Below are 17,476 nucleotides of genomic sequence, written 5' to 3'. Positions count from 1 at the left end.
CGACCAGATACAGCATCAGAGAGCGTCCATACAGCTGATCATTTGCCCTTCCAGGCTTCATCCTTTACATTAGAATCCTGAAAGGCACAGCAGGCTATGCTGTCAGAAGGCCTGTGAGACATCAAAAGGTGATGGATGTAAAAAGGGGGTTGAATACTTTCCAAAGGTCTTGCAGGCCTATAGAAATGCATTATACTTTACAGACAGTGCTGACATGACACACAACCATAAGGTATTTTCTCAGTGCATCTGCTCGATTGTGCCCTTCCGTTCGCCTGCGTCTGTATCGTGGCTGCAGAATTCTAATTTGCTGATCCTCAGTTCTTTAGTTGAGTTCATCAAGATGCATACGAGTATATGAAGTCATGTGAGTGTGTGTATGTGTAGTCAGCGAAGGCTGCGCGGCATAATTCATGAAAAAGAAAGGCCTTGGTATTTTCATCCTTTGAAAGTCTTATCTCCGCTACTGAATTTGAGGAACAAATTAACTCGAGCCAATGAGAAGCTAGTCACTTTCATTTTGAGGCCTGAAATACCCAGAGGCATTCAGTTGTACTTCAGTGTCTTTCATTGTATGGACTGCAATAATTAAAGATTTCCTAGTTGCACCAGATGCTTCCAGAGTAGAGGCATGGTATACTAGCCTGCCTCCTACGTACTTACACTCATTCATTTTGCTTCTGTACATTAGTCTGATGTCTCCAGTAAACTTTAACGGTCCAATCAGTGAACAGAGGGAGTGGCTGAGAACGATGACGTTGAGGTTGTTCGCTATTTGAGTTGTAGTTCCGTAATGGTGGCGGACAAAGATGCAAGCGAAGCCATTCGGTCCGAATATCCAGAAGTTAAAGCCGGATCAAGAACACTCTTTGATCCCCACAGGGTTCGATTTCTAGCTAGCGCCGTTAGTGGTGAAGGAGTTGGCTAAGGCGAACACTAGTAATTGGTTATGGCAGATCCAGAGTGGCTGTAGGCAGATCCAATAGTTTTAAACTTTAAAGTACCCACCTTCAAGGAACTTAACGCTTGTCAATGGAGTGAGCCCAGACTCTGTACAAATGAAATGTACACGAGTCTGATTAGAACCAGGCTAATGGTAAACCACCAACCCCACCAATATTTCCTCAACAGTATCCCTTAACATTTACAACAACAAAAAATCTTGGAACAACGAGATGCAATCAATGAAAGCTGCCCTCCCTTTGCTCTCTAGTGTTGGGTCACGCTTAATCTGCTCCTGAGGAAACGGTCCTTTACAGCTGCCTCTTAAAACCTCCCGCTGATAGAAGCCCCACCTATCGAGCCATAAGTCAGTCCCGGAGAGGCCCCTTGGAGACTCCAGCAGGAAGGGGAGCGGTAAGCCTCACAAGCCCGGGGGGATGGGGGCCAGACCGGGCAGCCACGTCCCCGGCCTCTCAGGGAGAATTTATGGCTGTGTGAATTAATGCAGGCCTTGAACGGGGCCCTGGGGACTGAGTCCTCCAGCTCAGCCTGATGAAGGGGAGCCTTGCGGGCCGGAAGGGATGGGCTGGAACAGGACGGAACCCTCCCTCTGTTAGTGGTCGGGGCTGAATGGGAGTTCAACCACTGAACTACAGTATTTTGGAATAGGCATGTTTAGCTCATGTTTAGGGGGCTACGACTGTGATATGGGGGGGCGGGGGTGTTGAAAAGAAAAAGGACTGGAATCTTTACACTTTCCCCTCAATAGGGTCTGTTGGTTCTATACCTGCCTGTCAACAACATGGAGATATAAAAACCATACATTTTGTACTATACATTGTTATAATTCTAATTGGTCCTAGTGTATTTGCTAAGATAGATGTTGTGCCATTAGGTTACCACAATTAGCTGTCAGCTCAGTTTTGAAGCTCTGTTCATATGTGTTGGCACAAGACGACAGTTCCATTAAAGCGTATTTACGACGGCTCTTATAATAGATATGCAGATATGCCCACATGTAAGCAGGAACATGATTGGTTCTAGAACATTGGAATGATATCTATTTTGACATTGGTGTGGTGTAAAAACGATATATGGGATATACTTGACAACCTTATCAGTAGAATAGTCCCCAATGCAAGACAATAAATCAACTCCCATCTTATTTACAGATGTGGGTTGAGGCATCCGAAAATGTAATGTTGACTCCAAGAAGGATTGATCCTCATAGCTAATGTCACCCCTTAGTGGTTTGGTCTAATCTGTGTGTGTGTGTGTGTGTGTGTGTATGTGTGTGGTTTAGCCACTGGCGGAGCGGAGACGGTGGATCACCTGACGGATGGATACACTTACAGTGAGGCTGGCACAATGCTTAGTCATGATCAATCATCTCCCATTCTCCTCTCAGCCGTCCCTGAGGTAATTTAGTCCCCTTACACATTCTGCATCTTCATATCCTCGTGTCAGTCTCAATAATATGTGGTGAGTGGTTTTGCATAAATAGAATAGAGCATCATTCATAAGTTACCAAGACTATTCTTAGTCGTCCGTGGTCCAGCAGGGGAAGGCTATTGAGGAGGATATTGATGGTATAGGTTATTTAATGAAGTCTCCCGCATAGACTCGTCATACAGAACAGTACGATATGAAAGATTGTCCCCTTAAACATAACATTCAACCCTTTGTCAAAAACACACCGGACTGTATATCTCAGTCGCTCTGTTCGAATGAAATGGTAAAGTGATGAATGATTCTTTTACAGCACCATGTCTGCCCCTCCCTCGGTCAGAGAGAAAGAGAGTAAATGTGCAAGGTACAGTACGTAGTACCAGTCCTGGGGTGGGTCCAGATAGCCATCATGTAAGCGAGAGCGTCCAGCCGTACAGGAAATGACATTAGCTCTGTGCTGACCCGCGCACACAAACCTCTCACTCAGCCGGAAGCTGACGGTTGCCATGGAGATGCGACGGATTCCGCCCCGGGATCTCATCACGGGGTCTGTTCAGGGGAGAGTCGTAGATAACGCTGGAGATAGGCCAGCGTCCTTCAGCACCAGATCTAACAGTGGTGAACCGCAAACAGTGTACCGCACCACACTCCAACCCCCACGACTCTAGACCATCCATCTGGATAGCTGTGTGTCAGTCTGCCTTTTAACACCCCACCCTCTGACCCCTGTGGGGCAAAAAAAAAACGACAAAAGGATTGGATGGAGGACGTGGCAGCCACTCGTGCTCGCTACCCAGGTGTTGCTGACAGGGGCACACACTTTGTCTTAGCTGGTGTTTAAAAGCAAGGGTTGTTCCCGCCGGTGTTTCATCGTTTGTGTGGAGTCCTCTTAGTAGGAACAAACTATCTAAACCGTATTCTCTAATAGACCTATCCATCAAGTCCCTTTAGCCAATAACATTTACTTGTACATTTTACTGCCTCCATTTCACTGAATCATCAGTTGCTAGGGGAGTGGAATTTGAGCGAGCAAGCCGGTTGCCCGAATACTCGTTAGTTTAAATGGATTGCTTGTATGCAAGGCTGATCTTACCCTTTTGCATCTGTGCAATATCAGAGTCGATGGGCAAACCGAAGCCCATTAATAACCATCAGACAGCGCTGATGCATAGTGTTTGGTCTTTAAGGTCACGTCTCACTGTACGGTCACTGGGAGAGAACGCTCCCTATTTCTGGAGAACTGACTGACCCAGCACTTCACGTGGAGATCGGATTTCAAAGCTAGTTCTTACATCTCAACCAGATCGATACTGTTTGTCCAGCATGTTCATAAACCCTTCACTTGGGTTATGTGCTTTAGTGACCTCCACTTCGGTCTGGACTGTACACCGACTGGTTCTCTGGGTTTAAAATGATAGCATTTCCCTTTGTATCACATTTCAAGATCATGACATTCTCTCCTGTTTGTTTTTTAATATCCAAAAAAGGTTTGGTGGGTAAAAAAAACACTGTACATACAGTCTAAAACTAGAATACATTTCAGATTTTGTTTCAGAAAATAGATCAACACTAAAACCGCTATAGTAATTTAGTCAAATAGATCCTGACGATCAATAAGCCAGACGTAGATGTAAGGTGGTATTTAGTGAGCTAGTAGCCTAGTAGTAGGCTGCTCCCTGTTTGTTTAGTTTATCTGGCAAGCGAAAGAGTGAATCGTCCATTGTCCACAGTAGCACAAAGCACTGCTTGCAGGCTTTCAGCACCTTGGACAGCGTCAGCACCTTGGGCAGCGTCAGCACCTTGGACAGCTGCCTTGAAAATCTCTGGACCGCACAACTCTCTCCAGTTCCAATAAAGAGGAGGGCTAAGAGCCACTCCAGTGTTGGCGGTGTTTTTATTTCGACAGTGACGAGATTAGAGGCAGACGTAATTGGCGGCAAATCAATTATAATAGCTTAATTGTCTGTATTTGAACCTTGTGTTAGTATTATTGAAGACCTAAAGAAAGCTTAATATTGTCAAACGACAGGGATATTCAGTGTTGTCTTTTGCTAAGACACTTCACCCCATGAAGCGAAACCATACCTGTAGCCTAAAACGTTGCCGCTTGGGCAGCGCCTCCAAGTTAACTCCTTCTTTCGCATAAAGTAACTTGCGACATAACTTGTTGGCTTGGTTAAGCTACTTATTTCTCCTGGATTGTATTATTTAGGTTTACAGACAACGCTAAAACGGGAAGATCTACTGCAAGAAGATTCTGGCTAACAGCAGAACACAATGGAGTATTTCCTGACATGTATCTAGGTAACCGTGGCTTTTGGGGTACTCTTTGACCTCTGTCGAACACGATCCCTCAGCAGGACCGTTACGTTACGTTCTTTCAGGGAAATCGGCGGCGCGCGAGCTTCTCACTAGATCGATGTCAACCATGCACCGCATTCCCCATAGCCTACAAGTGCTCTCGACTCTTTTGTCCCGATAATGCTGTAACAATCAGCTGTCCGTATCGCTGTTCAACTCGAGAGGAATACTGCAAGTTGACGAAAGGAAAATGTGACCGCCCAGGAGAGTGAGTAGCCTTTCCTTTATTTCTGTAGACATATACCAGTGTCAACGACGTGTTTCATCAGTCTAGCTCGTTTCATATACATTTGATGAGAACATGATAATTTGTGAGATTAGGCAAGCCATGAGAAAATGTACTTGTTTTGAGTAGGTTCATTTATGCACGTGTCATTATCTCTCGTTGACGTGTTCTACACTGCCAGGGAACATATACTGTGGTTTTAGTTCATGCTGCAGCGTTGAGGAAAAAAAAATGTCAGTTGAAATGTGTCAGGACCTGAACTGTAACGTTGGTCTCCAAAGGCTGTTTTCTGCAATGATTTTCCTTTCCCGTGTATCGGCTGTGGTTAATGGACCTTGAGGCGCATTAAATGAAGTGGATGTAGAATAGCTGACCATGACCCAAACTAGAATGCACCCTGCTTGTCTTTCACACCTCGCCTATTTTGTTACACTGTGGCTGGGGAATATCCTGCCCATAGCTGGTGCGGAGCTTATACAGTAGTTACTGTCCTAAAATAATAAATAACAATTACATTGTTATTTCCATCAGTGAGTCACCTACTCGCTCACTCACACACACACACACACCTAACGATGTTTCATTTCCAGATGTTAACCTCACTCACCTAAGTCCACCGAAGAGGTTTAATACCACAAGGGATGCTCAATACACTTGAAAATGCCTCCCCATTTCTTCCCTCTCTATATCTCTTCATCTTGCCTCAGTTCTTCCACCTCTTGGCTGGGTGATGCAATCAGTCCTGATTTCCCATGGGTGCTCAGTGTTGTCCATGCCAGGCTAACCGGATACGGGAATCAGTAGGCTTCAGCCACAATGGGTGATTATTCCATGTGGTACTGAATGTAACGTTAGCCAGGAGCCACAATGGAGGCTAATATTGAGCTAGCCTTAGTTACTTCTTTCAGGTAGCAGGAGGGAGCTGGAAGCGCACACCGCCCCACCCCACTACACACACACCACCCCACTACACACACACCACCCCACTACACACACACCACCCCACTACACACACACCACCCACCACAATCTCATACTTACATATTTGCTACTTGGTCTTCCTGAGATAACTGTCCCACTGAGGTCATCCAGTAATAACTACTATTATTTCTGGGAGGACTTCACTTCCTGTTGGTATAGCTTACTGTCGGAGAAATATAATGGTAGTTGGTAGTTAATTTGTAGTTAGTAAGGATAATGTCAGGGTTTGAGAATCCATGTTTCATAACAAACTTCAATCTGTGGTTTTGGAATGTAAAGTGTTCTAAAAGTTTAAAAGTCTTTATGGCATTAAGGAGCCATCATTCACATTTGATGTTCAGAGTTAATAAAGAATTCACCTTCATGTTGAAAGTCGAGTGACTTTTAGAATCGAGTCAAATAATCGTCCTATTCAGCCATCCTCACTTTTAATGCAACATACATACAAGTGCTGTATGTTGTAGGCCTGTACACTTTCTTAATGATATTTAAAAGCTCTTTACTCCTTGATGCTGTTGTAAAACGTATGCATGTTGACTCCCAAAGGCATGCTCTAGGCAAGGCACTCTGTATTCTCCTGTATAGTAGGTCAACTCCGTTCCTCCTGCACTGTACATACACTAACATGGGTCTGTTTGGTCTCAGAGCATCCTAACATGACTACTCTTTGCAGGCACAAGCCCAGTGTACGGTACTTGCATTTAACTAAAACTGACCCTGAGATGGGTGAAGCAATGCAGGGCTGAGTGGTAAATTATTCAACAAGCTAGTTTTTTTTGTAATGGTTGCTGTGTTTGTGTTTGAGGCAGCTGCATCAAAATATAAAAGGTGAATGAGAGGATTGCGATAAAAGAGGAGATGAGAGGATCTTTGGAGACCCAAGGTTCTCCAATCAGAGTTCCCATCCAGTTAATTGTATAAACCAAATCATTTCTATTATCTAGTTATTTGGACTACTTGACAAACAGTGAGTGGAAACATAAATACAGTATAATTGGAACAAGAAGCCATCTTCAGCTGTTGAAAATAATCCCCGATAGGATGTTTTTTTTGAAAGTGGTATTACATTTACCTAACTGTAGGGATTGGGATGTCAGCTTGGATGATTGTTCATTCATTTAGCATATTTAGTGGTTGCTTGATTGAATAGACTATTGTGATGGTAGTGCTTCATGTAGGATCGGGTATTTCAAGCTCTCAAGGAAGTAGCTGAGAAAGGCTCCAGCCATATGTGAGTCTTGGTTCTAAAATGTTTTTCATGGGTTGTCTCACAGAGGAACAGCATTCACATCCTTTGAAGACCTAATACCTAATCAGTAGGTAGGTGTAACAAATAGTTGTGTAGAAGGATGTGTAGGATCTCTTTGCATGTCTGTCTCTGAGTTTCCCCAGCGATTTTGGTGTTGTTGAATGCATCATACTGCTCAACCAGGCGTTCTGAGCCGATGTCATGCTGTGTGTGAAGGGGTCAGAGCGTTGAAACGTTGCCAGGACGACGCTTGTCAGCCCAGTGTTTCTGCCAAGGCATATCCTTGGCACCGTGCCTTCCAGAACCTCCCAGAACCTCGGTCTTGGGACAGTAGCAGCCATCGTTGAGATGATTTGTATTCTGCTAATTAAGTGTTTTTCCAAACCAATCCTTTACATCACCCTGCTGTTTCATCATTCAGCTTCTGCTCTAGAGTGGCTGTTTTTTTTTTAAAGTTAATTATTAAACTCCTAATTGGTTGTGTGACTGTGAATGCATGCTTAGACACACTTTGCAGGGGATGATTCACTTACTGAAGGGGCCGTACTGCTGACCAACGCTTTGCTGTGGACACACAACACCGTCAGACAGATAGCTGCAGGTCGTGGTGCTGTAAAACGAAACGACGACGCTCCGCGGTTGGACGCGAGACGAATCTCAGCACTGCTTTGTCCTAGAGGCGGTCCCCATCTCGTCAAGCTAAGCCCGGAGGCCTTCTCCTGGGGGCTGTTGATGTAAACAAAGCTGAAACGCGTCCCGCTCCCAGGCGCCGCTGAATAAGCTGCTCGCCGCTCTGCTCCAGCGCCTGAGCACGACATCTGAGTCTGACCGTCTGTCCGCCCGCCCGCCCGCACGTCTGTCTGTCCTTGGAGTGAGGCAGCGAGGAGGGGGAGGAGGGGGAGGAGGGTGAGGAGAGGGGTGCGAGTCCAGCTGAGCTACTTGCATACAGATCTGCAGAGAAGTGCTGTGAGATCAACGCTTCAACATGTGGTGCTCTGTGCCGCACTGTCACCGCGCAGCTGTAGCAGTAGCGCGTTGACTCTGCACCACTGCTGAGGAATAGAAGTGCAGGAGAATAGAAGTATATAGCATAGTACATCAGAGTAGAGTATCATTGGTAAATAGAGGAAAGATGTGTGGGGCAGCAAGTTTGAATTCCCTGGATGAATACCGAAGCGTGGGAGTCTGAATGAGGTTCGAGAGTACGGAACCTTGTTCCGGAACATAAGCTCATCCAAGAGTAGAGCACCGATGATGCTTCTGCAGTTTTCTGTTGAATACCTTTCCTAGCAGAGACTGTAAATTGGCTGAGGGGATTGGAGGACCATCTCTACTTCATAAGACCAATCTATACTGTAGGACACTGTCGTCATTATTGATCCATGGCTTTCACTAGGGGGGAAAAAAGGATTGCTTTTTACATTCTACATCTAAATCAAGCAGTTAAACAAAAAATACTCAATATTGTCTATTTGTGTCTATTGACCCATGAGCCATTAGGCTGTGTGCAGTGTGCTATATCCCTGACCTCTGTAATCCACTGGAAGGTCAGCTTTCTCCTCACAGCACTGACAGACAGACACACGTGTCAGTACTGGTCATGGATGTTACATCCATTTTAGTTCCCTGCTCCAAACCAATTCTGCCATTATTTAACCCTTGTGCTAATTTTCTTTTAACCTTCACAATGTGGGGGGTTTGAGACAGCCCAACGGTTAAAAGAAAATGGTTCACTTTGTTTTTGTATGCGGTAAAGTTGTTGCAAACGATGGTGAGTCACACTGACTGATGGGTCAGAATGACCCGAAGATAACACAAGGGTTAACATACTGATTATAGAAAACTTGCAGGGGGAAAAGGGTTCCTGAAAGGGTGGAAGCTGAATTTCCTGTTTGGGGAGATCTGGAGGACTCTCGGATGTCATTTCACAGAGAGAACCAGCCCAACTCGATCCTAAATGCTTTGTCAAACAGGTGACTTGTCTTTGAGTTAGGGTTAGTCAAGTCTTTGTTTGTGACAGTCACAAAACACATTTCTTTATTCGCTTCTCATACGATTAGCCTGATATTACCGTAGTAGAAGGAGTCAACCTGCTGTTAGTCTTGGTGTCCTTCTCTAAAGAATCCACCCTTGAAGCTCTCAGCCTCCTCTTCTCTCGAGCTTCCTTCCTGTTCCTTCACCCAATCACACACGCGCTACGTGTCACGCCAAGAAGATAGACAGAGAAGATGTGCAGAGAGGCAAAGCCTACTGGAGCTTCTGATAAGAGAATTACACAAATTGCATTAACTCTGTGACCATGAATCCCAGTTGGTTGAGGGTTTTTTTTTGTGAGGGGTGGGTAGGGTGGTTGGGGGGTGAGGATAACGAGCCTGTGTATTTCGTGTGCTGGGGAGGATTGTGGGGGTTTCCACATGATATGCTCTGTGCCCTCTGAGATGTTTGAAGGGACGCCACTGGAGTGTGTGACTTACAGCTTGGGTCTGACAAATGAAGCTGTGGAAGATAAGGGCTCCGCCCCTCAGCTGTTTGAAGGGATGTTAATGCCCCTGAGAAATGGAACGGAGCTTGATATCTAGTCAATCAAAATGCATTGAGCTGTCGCTGTCTGTTACGCCCTTTGGACTGTGTGTTGCAGCGTGGGGTCTTGAAATCAAGATTGGTTTCATCATGTTGTTTGCTTTGTCATTCCTCCTTAGTTGGGAAAAGCAACAAAGTGAGTTAGACAGAGAAATGAAGAGACAGGGGGATAGAGAGGAGGGGTGAGAGAGAAAGGTTGACATGGGATTTGAATGAGCAAAAACAGGGATCGCCAAATACAGAAGAAGCGATTGAAAAAGAAAGAAGAGAAGGGGACAGCAACAGGAAGGGAGGGAGGTGAAGAAAGTGACAGAGATAATGAGCGGCAAAAATAGAGAGATAGAGAAAGAAATAGAGATAGAATAGATACAGAGGAGGATAGATCGATCGACAGAGAGACAAAGAGAGAGAGAGAGAGAGAGAGAGAGCCCTAACCCTGACCCACTGCAGTGCTGGATGTGTGGCAGGCGCGAGTCTCTCTGGGGAAGTCCACTACACCGTGCTCATCATGCCCATGTCCAGCATACTGATGAGCCTCACACCCAACACGCTCTTCATTTCATGTACGTGATGACCAGTGAAGCCCCAGTGGTGATACGCCACGTGCCCCAATCAATGTGTTCTCGCAAGGGGTTCACAGAGGGAGAAGCACAGGGAGGCAACTGCTTGGTGCTGCAGTTGGGGAGCGCCAATCAATGTCTTGTAAAAATTCTCACCGCGGATGAAGGACTCCTTCTCGTGAGCAGAGCGATGGCCATGCAGCTAGAGTGAATCCGTAGAGATGGAGAGATGGCTTTTTTTAGGCGGATTTATTCAAGCTCAAAAGTGGATCGCAGGTAATATGCCATTTCATCCATACTTGGAATATGTGTTAATGACAACCTAGGTCAAACCATGGAAGATTTAGTGTGTCTGTCTGTCTGGGCTTCCAATGAAGCCCAGGACCAGACAAGCTGTCTGATACAGTGCACAGAGTATAGCTGCTTTGAATAGTCTTCAAATATACATGTGTTTGTGCATGTAAAGCCACTTTTAAAGAACTGCAGACCCAAAATGTTGAAGTAATGGTCAATGTTTTTGTCCTGGTCTGGTCACATGACCTCATTTCAGTGTCTCAGCTGGATGCCACAGTTGACAGAAAACACATGCTTTGGTTGCAGAAGCCACATTGCGGAGGCTGTTGCAGTCAGTGAGTGTGTCTTATCAGTGTTTGGGCTCTTCAGGCAGTGTGAAGGGATTGAAGGCAGTGAAGGGCCCGGCTATTGTTCCTCTAATCTGGGCCCAGAGGTGGTGTGTGAGAATGGCTGATCCAGCTCTCGCCTTTGCCCCCCTCTCTCTTTCTCTCTCTCTCTTTCTCTCTCTCTTTTTCTCTCTCTCTTTTTCTCTCTCTCTTTTTCTCTCTGTCCTTTTCTCTCTCTCTTTTTCTCTCTCTCTTTTTCTCTCTCTCTCTCTCTCTCTCTCACTCACTCACTCACTCACTCACTCACTCACTCACTCACTCTCTCTATCTTTCCCTCTATCTCTCCTTCTCTCTCTCTGATGATCCTAGATGTGTGTGTAAATGTGCGTGAGTGTGAAATATCAAACGTTGCCCTGAAGTCCCACAATACAATCCAGAGCTGACACTTGCTTGGTCTGCCCACTGCTCGCAAATAATGACCGGATGACAACAGTGACACGGGGTGAAGAGACGGGATGAAAAGCTTCAGCTGGGATTGTTCCAGAAGATAGTGTGAGGGATAAGTCACATCTATTCATATTCACATTGCTAGCTATACTCATTTGTATAGTATACAAATGATAAAAACGACAAGAAGAAGATAATAATCACTATGTAGTATAAAACTTATGATTATTATCGTCATTGTTTTAAGACTACAGAAAATAAACAACACAAATGACTAAAAGACTCTAGCTATACAGAATTGTACCACTTACAGGGGACGTAACTGCCTTTGAAGCTGTAGAAATGAAATAAGATTCTGTCATGTGGTGCTGTGAGGAGAGGAAAGTACAGACTTGTTTAGTCTCTTCTTGCCTCTTCCTGTCCGGCAGGAAGTAGTGGCGCCCGGCGTTAGTTAGACTTCCCTGATGTGGCGGAGTGCCGTCCACCTGCAGCAGCTGTGGGGCTACATCTCATTACACTGAGTCCTTAATCACATCTGCCCTGCTTCTCAAACCCAATTCTGTCTGGCTGACTGGGACTTCCTCTGTCAAACCACACACACATACACAGGCACAGACACACACACACACACACACACACAGCTGATGTGGACACACATGCAGGAACGTAGGTGCAGACACACGTAGGAACACATGCACAGACGCACACACATGCAGTGGACGCAACAAGACAAAGACGCAGTGACACGCACCGACACAAAAGCGCAGGCTCACAGAGATGCGAACACAAGCGTTCACATGCACAAACGGAAAGGCAGAAAGGCATGGACTGTACACATTCAGGCACATACACACACGTAAATGCACATGCACACGCACAACGGAAAGGCTGTACCCTCATTTGGAACAAACTGTAATTGCGCACACATACACACCAATAGAAAGAGAGGAAAAGGGCACGCACAGGCAAACACATCAACAGAGGCTTCGGTGCAGACAGGCTAACACGAGCAGACATGCGATTTTAGCGTTGAACACCTTGTGCACGTGTGTGTGACACGCCACGGGACGTATGTCAAGGTCGTGTCGCGTTGTGTTTGTGTGTCACACTGTGAAGAGATGTCACTCTGTGGCTCTGCACGCGTCTTCCTGTGTGACACGCTGTGCGGGTCACGCTGTGTTCGACGGTGTGACAGACTGTTCTTTGTCTTTGTCCAGGTCAGGGGTAGGTCAGGTGTCATGTCATGTTTGTGTGAGAAAATAAGGGGCACATCCCTTTTAGGGTGCGTCTGTGTCTGTGTCTGTGTGTGTGTGTGGGGTTATGTGTGTGAGGAGGGATGGTGTTGGTTTGGCTGTGGTTTGTAAACAAAGGTACTGAATAAACATTACTGTGGTAGTGTTGATCGAATTCTATTGGAATGGATGACCTGTCGTGTAGCAAAACAGCCAGTCACACGTTTGGGTTATTCTGGATATCCTTATTCTCATTCTGAGTGTTTATTTGTTTGTATGTACTGTGTGTTTGAGTTTGAAACCAAATGTGTCCGACAGTGTCTTAAAGGCTCACAATAGTATGATATATATGTGTGAATATGGATGCATGTGTGTGTCGGTATCCCTGCGTGTGTGTGTTTGCCTGTGTGTATGTGTGAAGGGATTGTACCTTTTGGTCAGTGTAGCCTACAGTAACTGCACATTCAGTGTCAAATAACAGCTGTCTTATGAAAACAAATGGTCCCTGGAGACCAAAGTAACAGACCACTAAGTGACTTTAAAGCCCCGCTCAGCATCGCGCTCGAGTCTGTGGGAATCCATTAGATACCGCGGGTATCTATCTACACTGGCCTAATGTCTGTCATTCTAACTTTAGACGTTACAGCAGCAGTTGGCCATCTTTGGCCTTGAATTAACATGTAAGCGTACAAAACGTATTGTGCTGTATTATGTGTGTTATATCAAGTACTATGGGGCTAATCTCAATGGGCCGATACATCTATGTAAATTAATGCAAGTTTTTTTTTATTTTTATGTATGTATATTTTACAGAATTACAGATTATGACTTGAATATGGATCAATGAAATACCATGAGATCTTTTACATTTTCTGTGTACTAGTACTTAAGGAGCAGGAGACATACCTTGGCACTAGTCTTTTGAAGGAAGCAACATGTGCACTTTATACGGTTTTAAAGGACACCTGTACTTCGTCAGTCCTGCACACAAAATACTGATATCAGACTAAACTCATGCTTTGCATTTTGCTTCACTGATATTTATTCTTGTACTGCCATCTTGTGGAAAAATGGTGGTACTTCAACAAACTATCCTTGTGCACAAGTATTTTTCTTATTTATGACTTCTTTATTCAAGTCCATAGTTTCATTATCAGTTAGTATTATAAGTGCTCCTTCCTTCCTTCCTTCCTTCCAGGTTAAAGTGATCTTCCACCTGTGTTGAGCATCTGTCCCATCGGTTTGCCTGATCATTTACAACCTGCTGACCTCAGTTTCCCCACACCTGTTCTCCAACACTCTTCTGATGTGAGTAAGGCAAAACACAAGTTTTCATTGTAGAGCATATAATGCAGAGTGGAGGGGTCCTCACAATTCTTTCCTTTGTATTGCCATTTGGTGAGGTGTGAGAACCATCACACATACGCACAAAAGACACATACAAAACATTCAAACATAGAATTAAGGAATGGCTTGTTGCCAATCAGGTTTGCAGGCATTGATGTACTGTCTGCTTATATGTGTGTTTGTCGTGTTGATGTATGTCATGTGCTTCATATGTGCTTGTACTGCAGGTACACTTGCTTATATGTGAACTGGGTGTGTCTATGTTACTGTATGTTTATTGACTTATTTTAACCTTAGTATGTTATTTGATATTTTGTAATTTTAGGCTGCCTTCAAACATCTGGCTGGGGACAGCAGATGAAAATTAGCCTCTGTGGCTAACTCAGGCGCACTTATAGTTTTTGCTGTTGATCAGTGTGGATTGTCCCTGACATAAATGAGAAATAAATTAATAAAATAATAAACGACACTGAATGGTGTCAAGAAGGGCTATTTGTGTAGTTCCATGTGTCGTCTTCAGAGCTGACATTGAATACAGGTTGTTACAAGGGCTATAAATGTTTAAACTGTCAGTACAAAAAAAATTTTGTGTGATTAACTACACAACAGAAAAGCAATGTCTTCTTTGTGAACATTACATGTTTATTATTTATTATGTAATTATCTTTGTTCTGCTTTGTTACAGGTGTTAAAGCACACTTTATTGAACGTAAGTACAAGTTTGTCCCCTGTAATCACATAAAGTACACAGTATAATGTGTACTGTTGCCAGATGTACTCTGTGTCTATTGTATGCATGCTGGCTTCTTGATTATGTCATTTCCTGTCCTGTCAGAGTTTGATGGAGAGCTGGTCGGATGACAGCTGGAACTGTTGTCATAACCGGAGGAATTCTCGCCACGGTGATACTCCTGTGTATCATAGCAGTGCTCTGTTACTGTAGACTCCAGGTGGGTCTACTGCATGTGAATCTGTACAATACATATGTGTTTGTGTGTACACTATGCTTGTGTCTGTACATCTAGGTATGTGTGGAATTTGCCTGCAAGTCATTTACCCTTAAGTACTGTACTGTATGTCTGTACATAAACGTATGCCTGGTATTTCCTCAATTGCCCAACATTTATGATTTACTTGCTCTGTCTTTCTCCTTCTACTCTCCCTGACATCTGACTCCTTCTCTCACCACCCTCCTCTCCCTTCCCTTCAACCTCGTCCCGCTCCATCTCTCACCTCCTCTCAGTACTACTGCTGTAAGAAGAATGGGTCTGACACCGGCTCCATCTCTCAGCCCCACTTTGCCTGTAACGCCTGCAGCGCTCCCAGGCTGGAGGGGGCGGCCATCACCCCCCTCTCTCTCACACCAGAGCCCCCTCCGCCGGCCTCCGCCGGCCAGACCCCCCGCGGCTACTGCCCCACGTGCTCGCCCTACGAGTCGCCCTTCTACATCCGCACCACCGACGAGATGCGCAACGGGGGCGAACGCATCACCTACATGCCCACGCACTATGAGAACCAGGCCCTGGCACTGGCCTTGCCTCCTCTCCCCGGGTCCCTGTTAAGTGCTGGTCAGTCACTGCAGCCTGTGCCGGACTTCTATACGAACACCCGCGCCATCAGCACTGAAGTGTGACCTTGGAGATGAGTTTAGACTGCGCTCATCTCTCTTGAGTGTTGCTGTCTTCCCTGGATGCACTATGAGGACATGTCTCCCGAGTGGTCTTGGGAGAATCAGCTGGTTTGGGCTTCCTGCCTGATGCCAGTCCAGTCCCTAAAAGAATTGTCAACCAGCTTCCACTTATATTTGAGGAAATTGAAATAGTATTTTTGTCTTCTATTCAGAAGTAGGTGATACTTTAGCTATAATGTTTGATGTATTTCCAAACCCATTGAGGCTCCTGCAGCACAGAGACAAAGGGCATTTACAGCAAGAGTCTGCATTTTGCGTTTAAGGGACGAGACCCATCCACTGTCTGTGAAGGTATAGTGTGGGTTCAGTAACCAATTGAGGGCTACCTACCATCACCAACAGCTACTCTTGTTATGTCTTGTATCTGCCAAAAGTGAAAATATGAAGAAAAAAAATCATATTGTATACTGTATGAACTTCTTGAATGTTTCATTTTGGAAAGGAAAAATTTAAACATTTTTGAGAATGACAGACATTGGAGAAATAAATAGAGGAACAGTCTTAGATTTTTGTCACTGATTGACACCAGTAGAGAGATTTAACTATAGATTCTCTATGCAAGTTGTAGCACTTCTACCACCTGAGACAGGTGTGAAGAGGCCAAACCACGCAGCTGTCCATCTTCTCAATGTTTATCTTTCAATGGTTTTGTTTTCATTATGTAACTGAAACTGTTATTGTAGTGCATACCACTGTACCCAGAGTATTTTGGGGGAAAATGGAAAATTACTCTGTACAAAAACTACTTCAACTTCATATTTTACAACAATTATGAAATTATGAAGATACAGTAAAACTGGTAAGTCTGTCCTCCATACAGTATGTAATCATGTGAACTAGCAGTATTTTTCAAACTTCAAAATACTTACACTAAGGTCTTACTAAAGTTGTATTTCTCTTCATTGATGCAAAAGGTAAGATATGTACAGTATATTAGCAAATCAGCAGTGGATGCATATTTGTCCCTGGATGAGTTGACTTTACATATTCATTCAGGATAGGTTTTTAAAATGAAGAATGCAGTTTCTTGTAAGTCTTGTATGATCTAGATGTAGTTTGTGCCATTTTGTCTCTGCACTCTCCCAAGTGGTTGAGCCTGTGAACTGTACATTAATGTCATTCCTTTCCATGTTTAAGGTGTTTGTTTTGACATGTTAACAACTTGATATACAATATTTAAGAAATTAGAATATGTCCTTATTAGTCTATCTGTCACTTTACATCGCTCACTTTTAACGAATATTAGAAAACTTTGCTTGCATTGTTTTATTTCAAGTTTCCCCTTTTTATATTGTGTAAAAAACGATTTTAAAGTGAGATTGTTTGAATCAGCAAAGCAAAAAATAAACGTAATAGTCATAATAATGTTGCATATATCTTGAAAGTTATGTTGTGTGATGGATTTGTTTTGGTACATAAGCAATGCAGGTATAGCATAACCAAACTCCATATTAAAGAAGAACACGTGATTATTCCTACAAATCAGAACAGAACTAATGGTTCTCTATTATACTGTAATTTTCCTACCTGCAGTAGCTACATTCAGCATTATTGTAGAGCTATTAGTTCGTCTAACCTTAACCCTACTACAATGTTAGAAATAAAATTCAATCTAATTAAAGTCAGACAGCAGTATTTAACAGTTACGTTTTGAGATTAAAATGTTTTATATACATTTGATGTCACAGTTTGTTACTGCCGTGTAGTAGTGTTTTACATGTTACTTATGGAGTTTGATTAGTTTCATAATTCACAAACGTAACACGATTCACACATGTATTTCATGATTCAC

At 44.1% G+C, this 17,476-nt stretch overlaps 1 protein-coding gene across 1 annotated transcript; it reads left to right on the top strand.

The window, feature by feature from the left end:
• Positions 1–1,688: 1,688 nt before the first annotated feature.
• On the top strand, positions 1,689–17,068 carry fam163ab (family with sequence similarity 163 member Ab). The gene is made up of 5 exons (XM_084676111.1): positions 1,689–2,361; positions 13,846–13,955; positions 14,680–14,703; positions 14,830–14,944; positions 15,238–17,068. Exons 4-5 carry the CDS (start codon positions 14,852–14,854, stop codon positions 15,625–15,627), a joined length of 483 nt encoding a protein of 160 aa, XP_084532237.1. The 5' UTR covers positions 1,689–2,361; positions 13,846–13,955; positions 14,680–14,703; positions 14,830–14,851; the 3' UTR covers positions 15,628–17,068.
• Positions 17,069–17,476: the final 408 nt, after the last annotated feature.

Source organism: Hypomesus nipponensis, chromosome 16, assembly GCF_054491055.1.
Source record: "Hypomesus nipponensis isolate SF chromosome 16, ASM5449105v1, whole genome shotgun sequence".
In the NCBI taxonomy this organism is placed as follows: domain Eukaryota; kingdom Metazoa; phylum Chordata; class Actinopteri; order Osmeriformes; family Osmeridae; genus Hypomesus; species Hypomesus nipponensis.
Note: the sequence above shows the minus strand (reverse complement) of the source record. Positions and strands in the feature narration are given on the sequence as shown.